The sequence below is a fragment of the Phyllobates terribilis genome, unplaced genomic scaffold (genome assembly GCF_046119375.1).
Source record: "Phyllobates terribilis strain yellow unplaced genomic scaffold, ASM4611937v1 Scaffold_11__3_contigs__length_659146591, whole genome shotgun sequence".
NCBI lineage: Eukaryota > Metazoa > Chordata > Amphibia > Anura > Dendrobatidae > Phyllobates > Phyllobates terribilis.
The window spans coordinates 639884675-639907501 of record NW_027362771.1 but is presented as its reverse complement, the minus strand read 5'-3'; the positions used below and the strand labels follow the sequence as shown (position 1 = coordinate 639907501).

Genomic DNA, 22827 nt, shown 5'->3' with positions numbered 1-22827 from the left:
CTACATCATGAGGTTTATTCAAGAAAGAGACTAAACTTCAGTGTGTGATAAATGCTTATTGGGAGAAGGTTGATATTGAGTATAGAATAAAGAAAAAAAAAATCACCGGAAATTCCTTTCTGAGCAAAATGAGCTTCAGAGATTCTAGAATCTTGACGTTTTCATCTTACAGTTAGAAATTGATAACAACCCTGTAAAAGGAGCCGGCCTAGAGATGAAAGTCAATGGAGTCAACTCTACCACTGTTATTAACTTTTTTATTTTGGGATTCCCCGATCTGGTTGATTACAAGTTGCATTTCTTCTCTATGATACTTCTCATGTATTGTATGACCATATGTGAAAACCTCTTAATCATCTTCCTGGTGTCCACCAGCCAACGTCTCCGTTCTCCCATGTATTTCTTCCTTGGACATTTGGCCCTGTCAGATATAATTCTTGTAACGAGTATTATTCCAAAGATGCTGGACGTTATAATGAGTGAAGGAAGCGTTATATCTTTTGTTGAGTGTTTAGCTCAGTTTTATCTTTATGGGGGAACGGTCTGTGCTGAGTGTTTTTTGCTCACGGCCATGTCCTATGACCGATACTTGGCCATCTGTAAACCTCTACATTATATCTCAGTGATGAATGTGAAGCTCAGATACAGCCTGATCGTCTCATCCTGGGAGCTCAGCTTCATGTTGGTGCTTATTACATTTTTACTTGTAGCTACTTTAGATTATTGTGGGCCGAACATCATTAACCATTTCTTTTGTGACTTTGCTCCACTTTTAGAACTTTCTTGCTCAGATACAAGTGGTGTAAGCATTGAAATGATTGTCCTCTCTTTTCCAATTATTCTCTTTCCTTTCTTATTTGTCATTATTTCATATGTCTATATCTTTATCACTATCTTCGGAATTTCGTCCAAGTCAGGTCGTCAAAAAACTTTCTCCACTTGTAGCTCTCACTTGGTGGTTGTGTCTTCCTATTACGGGTCTATGCTCATAATCTACATGGTCCCTTACAGAGGACATTCAGTTCCCGTTAACAAGTTTATTTGCTTTTTTTACATTGTACTGACCCCTCTTCTTAACCCGGTGATATACAGTCTAAGGAACAAAGAAATTCAGTCTTCTGTGAATATGTATCTGATGGTTTGTCATAAGAAAAGAGTCTTGTAGAAATGACGTAAGCGAATAATTAATGAAGCCAAGGTAATGGCGATATGGGGCTATCACATCCATGTGGAACTACAGGAACACACTTCATGGCTTCTTAGTTACACTTTCTTCAGAGACTCCATTTCATTTAAACAAATTTTCCTTTTCGATGTTGGACTATTTTGTGACTCATCGTAATTTTGCACTTGGCACAGACTGGTTCTACTATTCTCTGTACCTTGACATATTGTCCTTCCTTTACACAATCCTGTCCTGCTCCTGTAGTTTCCAAAATTATACTATGACCAAGTGTAGTGGAACCATTGATGGGGCTCAGGAACTTCTTTGTGCCAATGTTTACCCTTTTTTCTATCATATCCAGCTTTCTTGTTTACCCTACTTGCTTCCATTGGTAATAATGAATGAGTCCAACCATGCCTGTAATTAAAGAAAATCTGTCAGGCAATTTATGCTTTCCAGTATGAATTGATGCATGGCTGAATGATTGCAGCCAGGTATATTTCTCTCTGAAAATAAAAAATATACTTTGAAGCTCCGGTTAAGGACCATCATCCAGAGATCAGATAAGTCCGGCTCTTCCTTGCATGTATATAGAGAAACACATGTCAACCACGTGCATCAATGCTGGGAAGAGCAGGCTGGGGGCAGCGAAAGATGTGTCCCATCTCCAGCTATATATTATATACTGTATATATGTATGTATATATACAGTGCTTTGAAAAAGTTTTTATACTCCATAAACTTATAGATATATTTTCATGTTACACCCATTAACTTACATTTTTATTATTTATTATTGTAGCACCATTTCTTCCATGGCGCTTTACATGTGAAAAAGGGGGTATTCACAGTCAAGAACAAGTACAATAATTTGAACAAAAATGATTCGGCGGCTGGTACAGGAGGGGCGAGGACCCTGCCCGCGAGGGCTCACAGTCTACAAGGGATGGGTGAGGATACAGTAGGTGAGGGTAGAGCTGGTCATACAGTGGTATGGTGGAGCGAGGACCCTGCCTGCGATGGCTCACAGTCTACAAGGGATGGGTGAGGATACAGTAGGTGAGGGCAGAGCTGGTCGTGCAGCGGTATGGTGGAGCGAGGACCCTGCCCACGAGGGCTCACAGTCTACAAGGGATGGGTGAGGATACAGTAGGTGAGGGCAGAGCTGGTCGTGAAGCGGTATGGTGGAGCGAGGACCCTGCCCACGAGGGCTCACAGTCTACAAGGGATGGGCAAGGATACACTAGATGAGGGTAGAGCTGGCCATGCAGCAGTATGGTGGAGGGGTGGTTACTGCAGGTTGTACGCTTGTCGGAAGAGGTGGGTCTTCAGGTTTCTTTTGAAGGTTTCCACAGTAGGTGAGAATCTGATGTGTTGGGGTAGAGAGTTCCAGAGTAGGGGGGATGCACGGGAGAAATCTTGTATGCGATTGTGGGAAGAGGAGATAAGAGAGGAGTAGAGAAGGAGATCTTGTGAGGATCAGAGGCTGCGTGCAGGTATGTACCGGGAGACTAGGTCACAGATGTATGGAGGAGACAGGTTGTGGATGGCTTTGTTTGCCAGGGTTAGGGTTTTGAACTGGAGTCTCTGGGAAATGGGGAGCCAGGAAAGGGGTTAACAGAGGGGAGAGGCCGGGGAATAGTGGAGGGACAGGTGGATTAGTCAGGCAGCAGAGTTTAGGATAGATTGCAGGGGTGCGAGGTGTGTTAGAAGGGAGGCCACAGAGCAGGAGGTTGCAGTAGTCGAGGGTATGCACTAGTGTTTTTGCAGATTCATGGTTGAGTAATGTGCAGATCCGGGAAATAATTTTGAGTTGGAGTTCGCAGGAAGTTGAAAGGGCTTGGATATGTGGTTTGAAGGAGAGACCCGAGTCAAGGGTTACCCCTTACATGTATTTTATTGGGATTTTCTGTAATGCCAACACAAAGTATTTTGATGTGTAAAGGAAATGATACAGGGTTTTCTAATAATTTTAAAAATATAAATCTGAATATTGCGAGGTGCATTTGTGTCAGCCCCTGAGTCAGCGCTTTGCATGACCACCTTTTGCTGCTATTACTGCTGCAGTTTTTTGGGGTCTGTCTCTCCAGCTTTGCACATCTAGAGGTGACATTTTGCCCCTTCTTCTTTGCGCTCTCGCTCAGTGATTGGATGGAGACATCTGTGATCAGTGATTTTCAGATCTTGTCACAGATTCTCTGGGATTTGGGTCTGCACTGTGACTGCGCCGTTCACACACAGGAATATGCTCTGATCTAAACCCTCCTTTGTAGCTTAAACTGAAAATGGTACTTTATGGCTTTCACAAATGTCTCTTTTTTTCCCCTCTTCCATAAAGGCCCGATTTGTGGAGTATACCATTAATAGTTGTCCTGTGGACAGATTTTCCTCCCTGAGCTGTGGATCTCTGCACCTCCACCAGTAACCATGGGCCTCTTGGCTACTTCTCTAGTTAGTGCTCTCCTTGCTAGGGATATCAGGTTAGGTGGACGGCCATGTCTTGGTAGGTTAGTAGTTGTGCCATATTCCTTCCATTTTTGGATAATGCATTGAACAGTGCTCTGTGAGATGTAACAAGGTGGCACGGGGTGGTAGTCATGGGTAAGTCTGCTGAGCAACCTTCAGCGAGCACCCCTGCACCTCGCACATGAAAAAACGGATAGAGTCAGTGCTTTTAAATAAAACCAACTTTACTGACAGATTGCAGTGTACAGGCAGGTGCAGCAGAAATTCTCAGGCCCAGGTCTTATGCAGGGACTATAAGCCGTTTCTCTACCTTCCGACTCAGTTTATCACAGCAGCCAGACTTTCACCTTCAGCACACCCTCTGTCCTGGTTGCCGCTTATCCTAGGGAAGCTGTGCTACTCAGATAAGGCTCCTATCCCTTTTCCACAGTCCCTGTTCTCTCTCGCTGTGCTACTCGGATATAGATATATATACAGTACAGACCAAAAGTTTGGACACACCTTCTCATTTAAAGATTTTTCTGTATTTTCATGACTATGAAAATTTTACATTCACACTGAAGGCATCAAAACTATGAATTAACACATGTGGAATTATATACTTAACAAAAAAGTGTGAAACAACTGAAAATATGTCTTATATTCTAGGTTCTTCAAAGTAGCCACCTTCTGCTTTGATGACTGCTTTGCACACTCTTGGCATTCTCTTGATGAGCTTCAAGAGGTAGTCACCGGAAATGGTCTTCCAACAATCTTGAAGGAGTTCCCAGAGATGCTTAGCACTTGTTGGCCCTTTTGCCTTCACTCTGCGGTCCAGCTCACCCCAAACCATCTCGATTGGGTTCAGATCTGGTGACTGTGGAGGCCAGGTCATCTGGCGTAGCACCGCATCACTCTCCTCCTTGGTCAGATAGCCCTTACACAGCCTGGAGGTGTGTTTGGGGTCATTGTCCTGTTGAAAAATAAATGATCGTCCAACTAAACGCAAACCGGATGGAATAGCATGCCGCTGCAAGATGCTGTGGTAGCCATGCTGGTTCAGTATGCCTTCAATTTTGAATAGATCCCCAACAGTGTCACCAGCAAAGCCCCCCCACACAATCACACCTCCTCATCCATGCTTCACGTTGGGAGCCAGGCATGTAGAGTCCATCCGTTCACCTTTTCTGCGTCGCACAAAGACACGGTGGTTGGAACCAAAGATCTCAAATTTGGACTTATCAGACCAAAGCACAGATTTCCACTGGTCCAATGTCCATTCCTTGTGTTCTTTAGCCCAAACAAGTCTCTTCTGCTTGTTGCCTGTCCTTAGCAGTGGGTTCCTAGCAGCTATTTTACCATGAAGGACTTCTGCACAAAGTCTCCTCTTAACAGTTGTTGAAGAGATGTGTCTGCTGCTAGAACTCTGTGTGGCATTGACCTGGTCTCTAATCTGAGCTGCTGTTAACCTGCGATTTCTGAGGCTGGTGACTCGGATAAACTTATCCTCAGAAGCAGAGGTGACTCTTGGTCTTACTTTCCTGGGGCGGTCCTCATGTGAGCCAGTTTCTTTGTAGCGCTTGATGGTTTTTGCAACTGCACTTGGAGACACTTTCAAAGTTTTCCCAATTTTTCAGACTGACTGACCTTCATCTCTTAAAGTAATGATGGACACTCGTTTTTCTTTACTTAGCTGCTTCTTTCTTGCCATAATACAAATTCTAACAGTCTATTCAGTAGGACTATCAGCTGTGTATCCACCAGACTTCTGCACAACACAACTGATGGTCCCAACCCCATTTATAAGGCAAGAAATCCCACTTATTAAACCTGTGAAGTGAAAACAATTTCCGGTGACTACCTCTTTAGGCTCATCAAGAGAATGCCAAGAGTGTGCTAAGCAGTCATCAAAGCAAAAGTTGGCTACATTGTAGAACCTAGAATATAAGACATATTTTCAGTTGTTTCACACTTTTTTGCTAAGTATATAATTCCACATGTGGTAATTCATAGTTTTGATGCCTTCAGTGTGAATGTACAATTTTCAAAGTCATGAAAATACAGAAAAATCTTTAAATGAGAAGGTGTGTCCAAACTTTTGGTCTGTACTGTATGTACATCCCTTTTCCACAGCCTCTGTTCTGTCCTCAGCTCCTGCTGAGGGATGTTGGCACTCTATCTCTCTCCCGCGCACCTTCAAAACCTGGCCTGGGTCTGTGGCTGCTGGACTCTGCTTAGTGCTTAGTCTCTGTCCTCGGATCTGTGCTGTTAGAACACTCCTGTTAGGTTTTTTCTATTTTGCTGGTCACATGACCTTTTTTGCGTATTTAATCCTGCTCCGCCCTTCTGGCCTTGCTGGACTTCATTGTAATTTCTACTCTTAAGCTAGCCAGGTGCTTTGTAACCTTTCTCAGTCAGATAGCTAGGTCTTTTGACATTTATGTTCTATGTTGTGTGTTTGTCTTTTTACTGCTACAATTTCTGCTAGGAGGTGTCCATCTTTCTACCAGTCCCTAGTTCTTGTAGGGATCCCTCCCTCACATCTATAGGTCTTCGTTCAGACTAGCTGAGGACTTTAGCGGGTCTGATCGCAGGATCAGGTTCCCCATTACATCGTAGGGGTCTAGCATAGTTCTATTGTAGGGACAGATCTCCTGTCTTTCCTTAGTGCTTGTTGCCTATCATAACAGTAAGTCCAGCCCAAAAGTAAAGGAAAGGCCTCCAGTTTCCATCATGGTGTCGGTTCAGGATTTGGCTCAACACCTGCAGGGACTCTCTCTGGAGGTGGCGGAGCTCCAACAACACATGAGTAGCTGTTCTGGAGCGCATTTTGTGGAGCCAAAGGTACGATTGCCTGATTTATTTTTTGGTGAACAACAAGATTTTTTTTCCTTTAAAAATGCTTGTTTATTGTATTTTCGTTTGAGACCCAGATCCTCTGGTGATGAATCACAGTGCATAGGGTTCATAATGTCACTTTTGCGCAAAGAACCTCAGGGATGGGCCTTTTCTCTCCAACCTAGTGATCCGTGCTTTAGATCAGTGGATAGTTTTTTTCTGCTTTGGGGTTGTTGTATGATGATCCTGATCGTGTCTCATCAGCTGAGATGGAATTGAGACTTTTGAGGCAGGGATCAGGTAATGTGGAAAATTATTGTACTTACTTCCGTCGGTGGTCTGCTCAGGTGGGGTGGAACGATTCAGCTCTGAAAAGTTTGTTTCTTGCTGGGCTAGGTGAAAGGGTTAAGGATCTGCTTATTGCTTATCCTACACCTGGAAACTTGCAGGAGGCAATGCAATTAGCTATACGGGTGGACAGGAGACTGCGTGCAAGGGTTAATGAGAGTAAATCCTTTGCCATGTCAGCTCCTAGTCTTGAGAGGGTCTGTACTGACATTTGAGAGCCGATGGAGATTGGGGCGATGTCACCCCGCTCTCAGGAAAAAGAGCGCAGGTTTTCTGAAGGTTTGAGCTTTTATTGCGGAAAATCTGACCATTTCATTAAGAACTGTGTGCTTCGTATGAACAAAGAAAAAAAAAATAGATGAGTTACGCCCTTGTAGCCTGTTTAAACACTAAGGGGGTACTTCTTTCTGCTACTACTGCAGCTCAGGAAGAATTAATAGAATTTCGGGTATTTGTGGATTGTGGTTCTACTCTGAATGTGATTGATGGAGGATTCTTGGAAAAACTTAAATTAAAACGCAAACCTTTGTCATCCCCTATTGCCGTGGTTTCTGTCAATGGCTCTCCCTTGAAATGTGTTACTCACAAGGTTTTTGAATTTCCCCTCACTATTAATGGTATTCACCAAGAAAATTTGGATTTGGTAGTATTAAATAATTTGCCTTCTCCAGTAATTTTGGGGTTACCCTGGTTAAAATTGCACAATCCTGTAGTGGATTGGTCTACTAATGAAATTAAGTCCTGGAGCCCTAAGTGTTATGACAAGTGTTGTAAAGGGCGCATTGCTGCTGTGGATAAAGGGGAATTACCTGTACCTATTGAGGATTTTTGGAAAGTTTTTTCTGAGGAGGAGTGGCAAATTTTGCCTCCCCATAGAGACTATGATTGTACCATTGAATTTGTCCCTGGAGCGACTCTTCCTAAAAGTCGTTTATTTAATCTTACTATTCCTAAGAGAAAGGCTTTGGAGGAATACATACAGACGAGCTTGGCCGCCGGTCATATCAGACCCTCTAAGTCACCTGTGGCTGTTGGATTTTTTTTTGTTAAAAAAAAGGACGGCGGTTTACGTCCTTGTCTGGACCTTTGCGAGATTAATAAAATTACTGTACGTAATCCCTACCCACTGCCATTGATTCCTGATTTGTTTAACCAGTTAGTGGGGGCCAAGTGGTTCTCTAAAATTGATCTCCGGGGGGCATACAATTTGTTGCGCATGAAGGAAGGTGATGAATGGAAGACTGCTTTTAATACTCCGGTGGGTTATTTTGAGAATCTGGTTATGCCTTTTGATCTTACCAATGCACCAGCATTTTTTCAGAATCTTATTAATGACATCCTTAGACCTTTGATCGGCAAAAATGTGGTTGTGTATTTGGATGACATTTTGATTTATTCGCCTGATCTGGAGTCTCATTGGCGGAGCGTACGTGAGGTATTACAGTTATTAATTGACAATTCGCTTTTTGCTAAGCTGGAGAAATGTGAGTTCGCTGTACAGAGAATTAGTTTTTTGGGCTACATTATCTCCAGCGAGGGCTTTGAGATGGACCCGGTGAAAGTTCAAGCTGTGCAGGAATGGCTTAGGCCTATTGGATTGAAATCGATACAGAGGTTTTTGGGTTTCGCCAATTATTACAGAAAATTCATTACAAATTTTTCTATTATTGTTAAACCACTGACCGATCTCACCAGGAAAGGTTCTAATACGGTTCAGTGGACTACTGAGGCCATTGAAGCGTTTGTGTTTCTAAAGGAGAGGTTCAGCTCTGCCCCCATCCTTATGCAGCCTGATGTGACTAAGCCATTTTTGGTTGAGGTTGATGCTTCTTCTGTGGGGGTCGGTGCGGTGTTGTCTCAGGAAAACAAGGATGGAGTACATCCCTGTGCCTTTTTTTCAAAAAAATTTTCTGAGACTGAACTTAATTACGATGTTGGTAATCGGGAATTGCTGGCTATTAAACTCGCATTTGAACACTGGCGTCATCTCTTGGAAGGTGCTGAATTTCCCATTCAGGTTTTCACTGATCATAAAAATCTGATCTATCTTGATGCTGCCAAGCGCTTGAATGCCCGTCAGGCTAGGTGGGCACTTTTTTTTTCGCGGTTTAATTTTTCCGTTACTTACATCCCGGGTACCAAGAATGTTAAAGCTGATGCATTGTCTCGCAGTTTTTCTCCCATGGTCGGTGCTGAGGAGGAGGAGAGCATTTTACAAGAAGGTGTTGTCATTGCTGCTTTGGACTCCGTTTTGGAAGATGAGATTCTTAAAGCACAGGAGAATGCCCCATCTAACACTCCCCATGGGAGGTTGTTTGTGCCTAGGACCTTTAGGAGAGATTTGTTTGTTGAGTGTCATGAGTCTCCTTTGGCAAGTCATCCAGGAATTTCTGAGACCAAGAGACTTGTGGGTCGCAGTTTTTGGTGGCCTGGATGGCAGAAGTAAGTCATTAAGTGGGTGCGTCAATGTACTGTGTGTGCTAGATCTAAGTCTTCTCATACTCCTGCTGGGGGGTTGCTTTGCCCTCTGGAGGTTCCTAGTGCACCTTGGACCCATCTGGCTATGGACTTTATTACTGACCTTCCCTCCTCTGAGGGTTTCACGGTCATCTGGGTGGTCGTGGACCGTTTTAGCAAGATGTGTCACTTGGTTCCCTTCATCAAACTGCCCTGCGCTAAGACACTCGCTAAGGCCTTTGTCAAGGAAATTGTCAGATTCCATGGTTTTCCTGCTGACATTGTTTCTGATAGGGGACCTCAGTTCGTGGCTCGTTTTTGGCGTGCCTTTTGTGACAGGTTGGGAGTTCATTTGTCGTTTTCATCTGGATATCATCCTGAGTCTAATGGCCAGACAGAAAGGAAGAATCAGGATGTTGAGCAGTTCTTGCGTTGTTTTGTGGCAGACAATCAAGAGGGGTGGTCTGAGTTTCTGACGCTTGCTGAATTTGCTCTTAACAACCATACATCCTCTTCTGCTCGGTGTTCGCCTTTTTTTTGTTGTTCTGGGAGACATCCATCTTTTGGGTCTCTAAGCTCACTGCCTCTGCTCCTCCCTGCTATGCTCCTCCCCCTTGCCAGCTCTGCCATGCTGCTGTAACTAGGCAACTACTGCACTGTACAATACAGGGAGAACACATAAAAGCATCAACATTACATTAGACATTACACTCACACGGGGACAACTACTGCTGCACGTGGGAATAATAACAAGGAAAAGTCCTTCTTAAAGGGATGGTGGTGTCTATCCCCCTTACAGAGATGTGCAGAGCTTGGGCTGTTTCTTTATAAACTAACCCTGCCTACTCTTCTCCACAACTTTATCCCTGACCTGTCTGGTGAGCTCATTGGTTTTCAGCTTTATCCATGACTTGTCTGTGTGCTCCTTGGTTTTTATGATGCTGTTTAATTGCAAATGTTCTCACACAAACCTCTGAGGTTTTCACAGAACTGCTGTAGTTATACTGAGAAGAAATCACACCGAGGTGGACGCAATGTACTAGTTATGTGGATTCTGAATACTAATGCATCTCGCAATTATTAGATTTATATTTTTAAAATAATAGGAAAACCACGTAGAATTTCCATTACACTTGACAAATACTTGTTACATTGTGTTGTATCAAAGAAAATCCAAAGAACATACATTTAAGTTTGTAGCTGTAATGGGAAAAAATGTGGAAAAGTCATATATATATATATATAGTTAATTTTAGTATGTGTATATATAAATATATATATATTATATAATGTATATATAAGCTGTCATCAGCGTGACAGTGTGGGAAACAGGGGCTTTGATCGGTGGTAACATCATTACTGTCGGTTAAATAGCTGCTGGATCACTCTGTCAGATGTCAGCGTAAGCCCGCAGCTGTGACTGTGACCCACGGTAAAAAGCTTCATCAGGAGTTGGCTGATGAGAGTACCACCACTACCATTAACCTACACCTGCTGTCACTGATAACAGCGAGAACAGGCGATGTTGATGAGAGTAGTCATCAGCCAGCGCCTGTGCTCAAAATAGAAAAAGTTAATATTAATAGATAAATATTGAAATAAAAATAAAAAACACTGTTATACTCACCTTACACCTAATCCCTAAAACCCTTGTCCCCTATAAAAAATAAAAAAAAACATAATACTCATCTTAATGCCTATTCCCCGAAGCCCATGTCACCTGTAAAAGAAAAAAAATAAAAAGCCACAATAATACTCACCAATCTGCCGTAATGCATACTGTCCCACAACGATCCGGATCACTTGTAGTGCAGTCACATCAGCAGATATGACAGGAATGCAATCACTCCCCCAGTATATAGCGCTGATGAGCTCCAGTGATCTCAGTTACTGCACCGCCTCTGCGTGAGAATGTTCTCACGCAGCACCGGCGCCGTAATTGGGGTCACTGGTGCTCATCAGCTGACATACTCATGGGAACTCTCTCACGACAGCTCATACACTGCCTGTGTCAGTGTGTAATCTGCTATCGAGTAGAGCAGTCACATCAAATACTAGCTGTCTGTTTAGCATTTACTGGTTATAATTTATAGGGGGACCATACGTCAATTTTTTTCTGGAGTCCCCCTGTAATCTTGCCAGTAAATGCTAATTAAACAGCCGTGAGCTGTTATTAATAGCCAGGGAACATTTGGGCCTAATGGACCCTTTCTAGGCTAGAATTATTAGCCTGCAGCTGTCTGTTTAGCCTTTGCTTGTTAGTGAATATAGGGGGGACCCCACATCAATTTCTTTGGGGTCTCACCTATAATAACCAGTAAAGGCTAAGCAAACATCTGTCAGCTGATATTAATAGCCTGGTAACCTTTAGGGCTATTGGCCGGTTCCCAAAGTATTAACATTAGCCCCCAGCCATCAGCTTTCCCTCTGCTGATTATGAAAATAATGAGGGCCACATGATGACCCTGTTGACATGGTGGAGGTGGAGGAGGATGACAAGAAAAAGACTAAACCATGAACCGTATACCCGTTTTTGGGTGAGAAGGGGTGCATGGGAATTCACCAGTAAAAAGGAAATTTGAATTAGCTTTATGTTCTGCTGCTGTCATTTGGTAGGGTTGAGAAGTTTTGGCTAATCCGAGTCTTGTTCATTTTAATAAGAGTGAGCCTGTCAGCATTTTTAGTTGACAGGCAGATGCGCCTATCAGTTATTATGCCCCCGACGGCACAAAAAAACCTGCTCTGAGAAAATGCTTGTGGCAGGACAGGCCAGCACCTCCAAGATGTAGAAGGACTGTTCATGCCACATGTCCAGCTTGGATACCCAATAGTTTTACTGCACAGAGAAATCAAGGAGGATGCTGGTATGGTCGGCTTGGTACTTCTTCATCTTCCAAAACTTTTCTCTCCTTATCAGACAATACCGCAATCAGGGCCTGGACGCTGGGAGGGTCTAATGAAACTGTCCCAGACCTTTTATAGTGTTGGCAGATGGGAGTTTTAGTGCTAATTATTCATCTAGGGCCTTCTTGTATTGCACTATTTTACTACCCCTCTCCGCCACAAGAAGGAAAGATGGAAAGTGCTCCTTATAGCATGGGTTGAGAAGGAGGAAAAAACAGTAATCAGTGTTTGCCAAAAGTTGTATAACGCGAAAGTCATGGAATAATCAGTGGGTCATAAAGGGAACCATTTCTGCCAGATTCCCAACAAGCAAGAGTTCACCTGTGACTGAATGGGAGGGACACATGGTCAGAAAAAAGGCTGTCAAACTTCTAATAGTGTGAACACGTACCTGCTGCAATGCTCCAGGAGCGGGATCCCAAAAATGATTAATAGAAAATAGAGAGGGGTCGCTCAATGGTCTATTCGGGTGCTCTGAAGAAAAGAGTAATCTCATAGCGTAGTTTCCCATCATACGAAGGTGACCTTGTTGTGGTTGATGGGCACACATAAATTGGCCAAATTATGCGCAAAAAACCTTCATTTTTCAAAGTGACATTAGTCTAGATACAATATTTCTTATATTTTCATGTATGGAGTGCCGAAGTTCTTTTTGCAATTGAGATTACTCTTTTCTTCAGAGCACCTGAATAGACCAGTGAGCGACCCCTCTCTTTTTTCTATTAATCATTTTTGGGATCCCGCTCCTGGAGCATTGCAGCAGGTACGTGTTCACACTATTAGAAGTTTGACAGCCTTTTTTCTGACCATGTGTCCCTCCCATTCAGTCACAGGTGGTTTTAACTAGCTCTACCAGCCCATACATTGTAGGTTAAAAGCCCAAGCAGAGACATATTGTCCATACAGGCTTACAGCCCAAGAGTGGCATATCCAGTGGTAGCGTAGCGTAGTTTCCCATCATACGAAGGTGACCTTGTCGTGGTTGATGGGCACACATAAATTGGCCAAATTATGCGCAAAAAACCTTCATTTTTCAAAGTGACATTAGTCTAGATACAATATTTCTTATATTTTCATGTATGGAGTGCCGAAGTTCTTTTTGCAATTGAGATTACTCTTTTCTTCAGAGCACCCGAATAGACCAGTGAGCGACCCCTCTCTTTTCTCAGGGAAATGTAGCATACCTGGCCACAAGCACTTGTCAACGTGTCGGTCGTTGGGTGGATATTTCTAGTAACTGATTTTTATAAAAATAAAAATTATTATTATATTGTATTATTTGTCAGTGATGCATTTATAATGTTATGGGACATGTGCTGGGGTTTCACAGGGATGGCACAGCAGGAAAAATTGTGGCTGTTGGGGACTGAGTACAAAGGGATGGGCGCCACCGTGAAGTTGCGAAAAGCTTCAGTGTCCACAAGCCTAAATAGAAACATTTCCACGGCAAGCAGTCTGGAAATGTGCCCGTTTAATGTTTGGGCCTGTGGATGGGTGGCTGGGTATTTTCTTTTGAATTCCAACGCCTGGTGTAAGGACAGCTGAAATATGTCCTAAGACAAGGAATTGGACGTGGTTGCTGACGGTGCTTTCGAATGTGCAATGGCATGGCATCTGTGCTTGCGTAATGGACAAGGGGATTGGCAAGGACGTAGCACAGGGGAAGAGGTAGTGGTGAAATACGCAAACACTGATTGTGGACTCAGGTATTCGGATAACCTAGTCAAGTGGTTTCATGATGTGCCTGAGCATGCTGGTGGTGGTAAGGCTGGTCGTAGTAAGGCCAATGCTGATATTAGTATAGCACAGGTTACCAATAACCCTTTTTTAAGATGTGGTGCCCAGAACTGAACATAATATTCCATTTTCCAGGTTTGGATTGCGATCACCAATTTTGCAATATTCGCCAATTTATTTGTTGAATATTCGCTGAACAAAGCCAAACACCATTGGATTCAATGGGAGGCAAAACCAAATGCATACACACCAACTTCAAATGGGCCCAAAAGCTGCCAAAGCACATCAAATTAGGGGCACACACCAGGAAAATGCCATCAATTAACCCAGAGTAGAAGTAGTATAATTATAATTATTATAGCACCATTTATTCCATGGCGCTTTCCATGTGAAAAAAGATCACCGACTGATACAAGAGAAGAGAGGACCCCGACAGCGAGAGCTCACAAACAATCTACAAGGGATGGGTGAGGATACAGTTGGTTTTGCAGCGGTATGATGGAACAAGGGCTATTGCAGGTTGTAGGCTTGTCAGAAGAAGAGGGTCTTCAGCTTCCTTTTGAAGGTTTCCACGGTAGGCGAGAGTCTGATGTGTTCGGGTAGAGAGTTCCACAGTAAGGGAGATGCACGGGAGAAATCTTGTATGTGATTGTAGCAAGAAGAGATAAGAGGGAAGTAGAGAAGGAGATATTTTAAGGATGGGAGGTTGCACGCAGGTAAGTAAAGGGAGACTAGGTCACAGATGTATGGAGGAGACAGGTTTTTGATGGCTTTGTATACCAAAGTTAGACTTTTCAAATGAAGTCTCTGGGCAATGGGGAGATAGCACAGGGATTGACAGAGGGGAGAAGCCGGGGAATTGCAGGGTGACAGGTGGATTAGTCCGCCAAGACAGTTTAGGTTAGATTGGAGGTGTGTGAGAGTGTTAGAAGGGAGGCCACAGAACAACAGTTTGCAGTAGTCAAGGCGGGAGATGATGAGGGCATGCACTGATGTTTTTGTAGATTCATGGTTGAGGAATGTGTGGATCCCAGAGATATTTTGGAGTTGGAGTTGGCAGCAAGTGGAAAGGACTTGGATTTGACGTTTGAAGGCGAGATCAGAGTAAAGCCTGCGAGACTAGGTAGAGTGGGCAGCCATTGACTTTGATGGATAAGTCAGTTGGAGGGGATGAATGAGATGGTGGAAAGATGATGAATTTGGTTTTATCCATGTAAAGTCCAAAGCCTCTCATCTAGCCAAATCAGTTCTCATACTTTGCACTTACGAGGGCCAACATCCTGAAACACCGTGTCTGAAAATTGAGATTCTGATTTGGCTTTTATCCTAAGTCATATTGAACGACTTGTTAAAGAATTGATTGTGACTCGTAGAATTGCTGCTTCCAATAAGTGGCGCTACAGAGTTCAAGTCCTCTTTTTCTCTGAAGAGGCAATTTGCATGTAAAGTTTTAGAAATCTAGCAGAGAAGAAAGATGAAATAGCGGACAGACAGTGTGGGATTCTGGTCAGTAAGGAATTGATATCAGATCCAGAGAGGTGATACTAAAAGCCGTGAGACCCTATCAGCTGTCCACAGCCGAAGGTGTATATTGAGAAGAGCAGGGGTCCTAAGGCTGCATGCCCACTATGCATTTTTCAAGCATTTTTGCCGTGGAATTTCCGCAGCGAAAACGCTTAAAAAATGGTTGGTAATACGTGCCCCATGGTCCCCAATGATAATCTGCATGTGCTGTGCATATGCTGCGGAAATTTGCTCTGCGGATTATCATTGCGGAAAAATATGCAGCATGTCCATTAATTTTGCGGACATGCAGTGTAATTGCTGCCATGGGCTTGCATTGAATCGCTTAATATCCACATGACTACATGTGCACATGCAGATATTAAGCGATTCAATGTGCGGATGGTACCTGGGTCTGGAGAAGAGTAGACTCTCATCCAGACCTGGGTACCATAGAACCTGTTAAAAAAAGAATTTAAAATAAAAAATAAAGATTGTACTTACCGTCTTTTTTCCGCTGCGTCCGGTCTGTTGAAAGGCTCACGGTGGTGTGAAAGGACCTGCCATGACGTCATTTAGTCATGTGACAGGTCACGCGACTGCTGACATTGGAGGTCTTGTGACCTGTCACATGACTAAATGACATCATGGCAGGTCCTTTCACACCACCGCGAGCCGTACAAGAGACCAGACGCAGCGGAGAAAAGACCGGGGGCCATCAGATGGTAAGTATAATCTTTATTTTTTATTCTTTTTTTTAACTATTAACATGGTCACTGTTAAGGGGACGGTTGCAATCAGTTTTATTAAATAGGAACGCAACCGACCCCTGGGTCCGCGATGCAGCCAGGTGGACTAATGGCCGAGCACCTCCCGGGAGGAAAGCGAAGTAACCAACTAAAATGAGAACCCATCCGTGTTAACAGCACACAGAACCGGGTAAAGCGGTACGCTCTATCTCCGTTAACTGCATGGAGGATGAGCGTCCGGCGACGCAACAACAAACTACCTAAGCCCTTCGTCTTAACGCACAAGGAAGGGTAAGACGGTTCACACAATCTCCAAGAACCGCAGGGAGACGTGCGACCTGGGGAGAAGCAGTAGCCCTGTCTTCGATACAGGCGCTACGCTATAGGAGTTGGCACTAGTGTGCGGGTGTGATTCCCGCCGGGTATTCGAGCACTCAGCCGGCGTGCTACCGGACTGAGCAGACCCGCTCTGTATGGCTCACATGCGGTACTGGGAGTACGGCGTCTGCATACGGCTCGGGGTGTAAGGCAAGCCCCCTGGTCAGAGCCGAGCTGTCAGCCTAGCTGCCTGCCTGCATAAAGCTTTGGCTCTTTGAGGAGCTCAAGAGGATAGCGTGCACACCACAAACAACCAGCTCAAATCATCTGAGCGCGCAGCCATGTTAGTGGGCGGGCCTTTTAAAGACTAAGCCCTGCCCATCGTCGCACCATTGGTGACGCCACCCGTGGACCAATCAGGCGGTGCCAGGTCATCGGGTCAGGTGATTGCCAAACCACCAATCAAGGTCCGCCTGGTCACGGGCATGCTCAGTGCGGCCCCTCTCGGACTTAGGCTGCAGCAGCCTAGTCTCTCTCCGCAACCTGTGCTTCATAGAGCTAGGCACAAACACCCAAGATACCACTTGCACATCTCGTGCACTAGCTAGGCGTTGGGACCGACGGCGATGCTGTGCAACATCAGCCCTGGCTGGACCTGAATGGGAGACCACCGAATTCACTGATGATTCTGAACCCATTTCAGATCCAGCAACCGCCTGGCGCCAATCATTATCCCCTCTCTAACCTCCCCCTCCACTTGATGCTCATATTCCTCAATGAGAAGGGGAGCGTGAATGTGGCCCATGGGTTCCAAGGAACAATCCTCAGATCTGTGGCCCCTCTAGTGTACCAGGTAATGTTTTTTACCACGGACCATCTTGGACCCCACAATCGCCTGCACCTCAAAATCATTCCCCCTGATGTCAGGAGCAGGTTGGGGTTCCGAGAATTTTGACAGGCGAACCAGCTTAAGAAGTGACACATGAAACGTGTCATGAATCCTTATGTGTCTTGGCAAATGTAGCCGGTACACTACGGGATTTACCTGGGCTAAAATTCTGAATGGACCAATGAAACCAGGGGGGCAAACTTATCGGATTCTCCACGTACTCTGATATTCCGAGCTGCGAGCCACACTTTGTCGCCCTGCGAGAATACGGGAGACGGACGGCGATGAGTGTCAGCCGACTCTCTGATCCGATTCTTGGAAGCCAATATAGCCTCCTGGGTATGATACCAAACCTCCCGCGCCTCCAGAGCCAAATCTCAGACCCCAGGTTCCACAGAGGAAACCGGCATAGGGACCGCGACTCGCGGATGTTGCCCATTATTTAGGAGGAACGGAGTCTGACCTGTGGAATCCGCCACTGCGTTGTTCAGGGCAAACTCAGCCCAGGGGAGCAATATCGACCAGTCATTCTGGTTTGCTGAAACAAACTGGCGCAAGTATGTCACAAGCGTCTGGTTAGTGCGTTCCACCAGACCATTAGTCTCCGGGTGATAGGCAGTAGAGAGATACAGTTCAATGGAGAGCAAGTTGCACAACTCTCTCCAGAACTGGGAGGAAAACTGTGGACCCCGGTCACAGATAATCCTATCAGGCATTCCGTGGAGACGGAAAATGTGACGAATGAACAGTGATGCCAGAACCCGGGAAGAAGGAACCCTGGGCAGAGGAACCAGGTGAACCATCTTAGAGAAATGTTCAGACACCACCCATATTGTCGTGTTTCCCCGGGATTTAGGTAACTCAACAATAAAGTCCATCCCTACCAGCTCCCAAGGTCTATCCGCCACGGGTAACGGATGAAGAAACCAGCTGGCCTCTGACGGGATGGTTTATTTCTCGCACAGGAGACACATGCTTGGACATATTCCTTAACGTCTTGGGACAACCGAGGCCACCAATACGACCGTTGGAGAAGCTCCGTGGTACGTCTGACCCCAAAATGACCTCCGATCTTAGAGGCATGTGCCCAAGACAGTACTTCATTCTGTAAATTAGGAGGAATTAACGTCCTCCCGGGAGGAACCTGGTTTAGGGACACTGGAGCCAGCATCCGCATACACTCTGGCAGAACAATAAGACGGGGCGCGTCCTCGTCCTCAGCCGTATCCATAGACCGGGACAATGCATCCGCCCGAGGATTCTTTTCCCTTTTTAAAAAATGAATGGAAAAATTGAACCGGGAAAAGAAAAGAGACCACCTGGCCTGCCTCGGGTTAAGACACTGCACCGTCTGAAGGTACGAAAGGTTTTTATGATCGGAATATACAACAAAAGGATGTTTAGCTCCCTCCAAGAGGTACCTCCATTCCGAAAAAGCCATCTTAATAGCCAGTAATTCTTTGACACCAATCGTATAATTTTTTTCTGCTTAAGAGAAGGTCTTGGAGAAGAAAAAACATGGCCTTGTCCGACCCTTTTCATTCTTTTGAGAGAGAACCGCTCCTGCTCCGACCTAGGAGGCATCGACCTCCAGAAAGAATGGCTTATTTACATCCGGGCGATGGAGAATGGGAGCTTTAGAGAAATAGGATTTAATCTCCCGTAACGCCTCGGATGTCTCCTTAGACCAAATCTTGGAATTGGCACCCTTCCGGGTTAAAGCGGTCAAGGGAGCCACTAGTGTGGAAAAATGTGGTATGAACTGCTGGTAATAATTAATAAAGCCCATGAAGCGTTGTACCGCTTTAAGAGAATGAGGCTCCTTCCAGTTCTGTACCGCTATCAATTTTTGTGGATCCATAGCCAATCCCTTACTGGATATGATGTAGCCCAGGAATGGTAACGACTCTCGTTCAAACTGGCATTTCTCCAGCTTACAATATAAAGAATTTGCTCGCAAACATTCAAAAACCCTGCGAACATCCTCTCTGTGTGTGGAGAGGTCCGGGGAAAAAATAAGGATATCATCGAGATAGACTACCACGGAAAATAGCAGCAAATCCTGAAAGACATCATTGACAAAATCTTGAAAAACCGCCGGGGCATTGCATAATCCGAAGGGCATAACGAGATACTCATAATGACCATCACGAGTATTAAAGGCAGTTTTCCACTTGTCACCTTCACGGATTCGCACAAGATTATACGCCCCTCGTAGGTCCAATTTAGTGAAGATGTTAGCCCCACGCAACCTGTCAAATAGTTCAGAAATCAGTGGTAGAGGGTATTTATTCTTGATGGTGATAGCATTTCGTCCTCTATAATCTATGCAGGGATGTAAATCACCCTCTTTCTTCTGAACGAAGAAAAACCCCGCTCCCGCAGGAGAGACTGATATTCTGATAAACCCCCTGGCCAAGTTCTCTTTGATGTAGGCAGACATGGCCTGGGTCTCAGGTACAAACAGGGGGTAAACCCTACCGCGAGGAGGCTCCGCACCAGGAACCAAATCAATAGGGCAGTCATAATGTCGGTGGGAGGAAGAGTCTGAGCAGCCTTTTTGGAAAAGACGTCCGTGAAACTTCGATATTGCTCTGGTAGAGCAGACAAGTCAAGAGACGGTTTTGAGACTACCCCCCGGGCAGCTGTGACCATACATTGGGGCACACAATCCTTCCCCTTTGGAAGAAATTTTCCCTGTATTCCAATTAATATGTGGAGAATGGCGACGTAGCCATGGCAGACCCAATAGCACCTCATCTAATCCCCCGGGGATAATAAAGAAGGAGATAACCTCCCAGTGACCCTGAGGAAACGACATGGTGAGGGGGGCTGACTGGTGAGTGATTTGTGTGTCCAGCAGAGATCCGTTGACCACCCTGATGTTCATTGCCCTTGGCAGTAACTCCAGAGGAATGGCATGTCTCTGGGCCAATGTAGATGACAAGAAATTGCCATTGGCTCCAGAATCCACCCACGCCTTGGCAGTAATCATGGTGTCTCCGAAGGACAATGTCACCTCATACAGTAATCTGGAGGACGAGACCCCTGATTCTAACACACCTCCTCCAACGGTGGTTAGACACCCTCATTTCCTGACTGCTTGGAAACCTTATTAACGGGGTACTCCAAGGGATGTGCAGGTCGGGAACGAGGGGGCTTAGACTTAGTCTGGGATATGTCCATAGCCTCAGGCTCCAGGTTGGGAACCGTGGGTTTGGAGATAGGCCTAGAGAAAGCGGGTGCCAACCGAAACCGAGGTCTGGAACCCTCCAGCTCTAGCTTGCGTTCTGCATGACGCAGATCTATTCGGTTAGCAAGTGTAATTAACTCTTCCAGAGAGGTTGGGATCTCCCTGGTAGCTAGGGCATCTTTAATATGCCCAGCCAGCCCCCTCCAAAACACCAGGATCAGCGACCGCTCAGCCCAATCCAGCTCAGCCGCAAAGGTTATGAACTGGATGGCAGAGTGACTGGCGGTGCCCGAACCCTGGCTCAACGCAAGAAGCTTGAGAGCCGTATCATGCGTAACCTGAGGCCCCAGGAAAACACTTTTTAAGGTCTTAAGGAAAAGACCTGCATTAGCCACGACCGGGTCATTCCGCTCCCACAGTGGAGTAGCCCTCTCCTGAGCCCTGTGGGAGAGCAACGAGATGATATAACCCACTTTGGCTCTTTCGGAGGGAAATCATGCCTCCTTCATCTCCAAGTGTATGGAGCATAAATTATTCAAACCCCTGCAAGATTTACTGTCCCCAGAAAATTTTTCCAGAAGGGCAAAGCGGGGTAATGGAGCACTAGCAGTGGTCGCAGCCGAGTTAAACATATTGGCTGCTAGAGAAGCCACATGGGTAGCCACTGTAGTGGTATCAGCAACCGGGATAGTTTGTTCCAGAGATCTAAGTCTGGACTCTAGTTTCTGGATATAGCGCTGCTGATTTTCGGCAATATTCAGCAAGACCCTGGCGCTCAGATACTGTTAAGGGGACAGTTGCAAACAGTTTTATTAAATATGAACGCAACCGACCCCGGGGTCCGTGATGCAGCCAGGTGGACTGCTGCCGAACACCTCCCGGGTGAAAAGGGAAGTAACCAACTAAAATGAGAACCCGTCCGTGTTAACAGCACACAGAACCGGGTAAAGCGGTACGCTCTATCTCCATTAACTGCACGGAGGATGAGCATCCGGCGACGCACCTGCACACTACCTAAGCCCTTCAACTTAACGCACACGGAAGGGAAAGACAGTTCGCACAATCTCCAAGAAGCGCAGGGAGAAGTGTGACTGGGGGAGAAGCAGTAGCCCTGTCTTCGATACAGGCGCTACGCTATAGGAGTTGGCGCTAGTGTGTGGGTGTGATTCCCGCCGGGTATTCGAGCACTGTATGGCTCACAGGCGGTACTGGGAATACGGCGTCTGCATATGGCTCTGGGTGTAAAGCGAACCCCCAGATCAGAGCCGAGCTGTCAGCCTAGCTACCTGCCTGCATAAAGCTATGGCTCTTTGAGGAGCTCAAGAGGAAAGCGTGCACACCACAAACAACCAGCTCAAATGATCTGAGCGCGCCGCCATGTTTGTGGGCAGGCCTTTTAAAGACTAAGCCCTGCCCACCGTCGCACCATTGGTGACGCCACCCGTGGACCAATCAGGCGGTGCCAGGTCACTGAGTCAGGTGGTTGCCAAACCACCAATCAAGGTCAGCCAGGTCACGGTCATGCTTAATGCGGCGCCTCTCGGACTTAGGCTGCAGTAGCCTAGTATCTCTCCGCAACCTGTGCTTCATAGAGCTAGGCACAAACACCTGAGATACCACTTGCACATCTCGTGCACTAGCTAGGCGTTGGGACCGACGGTGATGCTGTGCAGCATCAGCCCTGGCTTGACCTGCATGGGAGACCACCGAATCCACTGATGATTCTGAACTCATTTCAGATCCAGCAACCGCCTGGCGCTTAACAGTCACACTATATAAATCCATGCCGGTTGCATGGATTTATATAGTGTGACCAAGTTGTCAAGCACTTTTCCAAGTGATTCTAAAATCGCTTGGAATGCACTTGATAACCCGCATGCAAAAACGCTTGACAAATGCTTCTATCTGGCAGGAAAAACGCATGTAAAATCCGCATGCATTTTTCCTGCCAGGGAGATGCGGAAAAATCTGCAGCATTTCTGCATTGTGGGCACTTAGCCTAAAACTGAACCTTGGGGGACAATGACTCATAGCCGGCGAGATGATGAGGAGGTGGTGTGTGAGTGGGAGACAGTGAGTGTCCTGTCTATTAGGTACGAGATGATCCAACAAAGGGCCAAGTCTGTGGTATGAAGGATGGTCCACTGTGTTGAAGGCAGATGCCAGGAGAAGGAGGACAAACTAGCGTCGCTTGGATTTGGCAGTTAGTACGTCATTGGTGACTTTAGTCAGGGCAGTTTCAGTGGAACGGTGCGGTCAGAAGATAGATTGTAAGCGGTCA

The 22827-nt window shown here is 45.6% G+C and overlaps 1 protein-coding gene across 1 annotated transcript; it reads left to right on the top strand.

Moving 5' to 3' along the window:
- Positions 1-214: 214 nt before the first annotated feature.
- LOC141165454 (olfactory receptor 11L1-like) lies at positions 215-1165 on the top strand. Its single transcript, XM_073651050.1, has one exon. It carries the CDS (start codon positions 215-217, stop codon positions 1163-1165), a length of 951 nt encoding a protein of 316 aa, XP_073507151.1.
- Positions 1166-22827: the final 21662 nt, after the last annotated feature.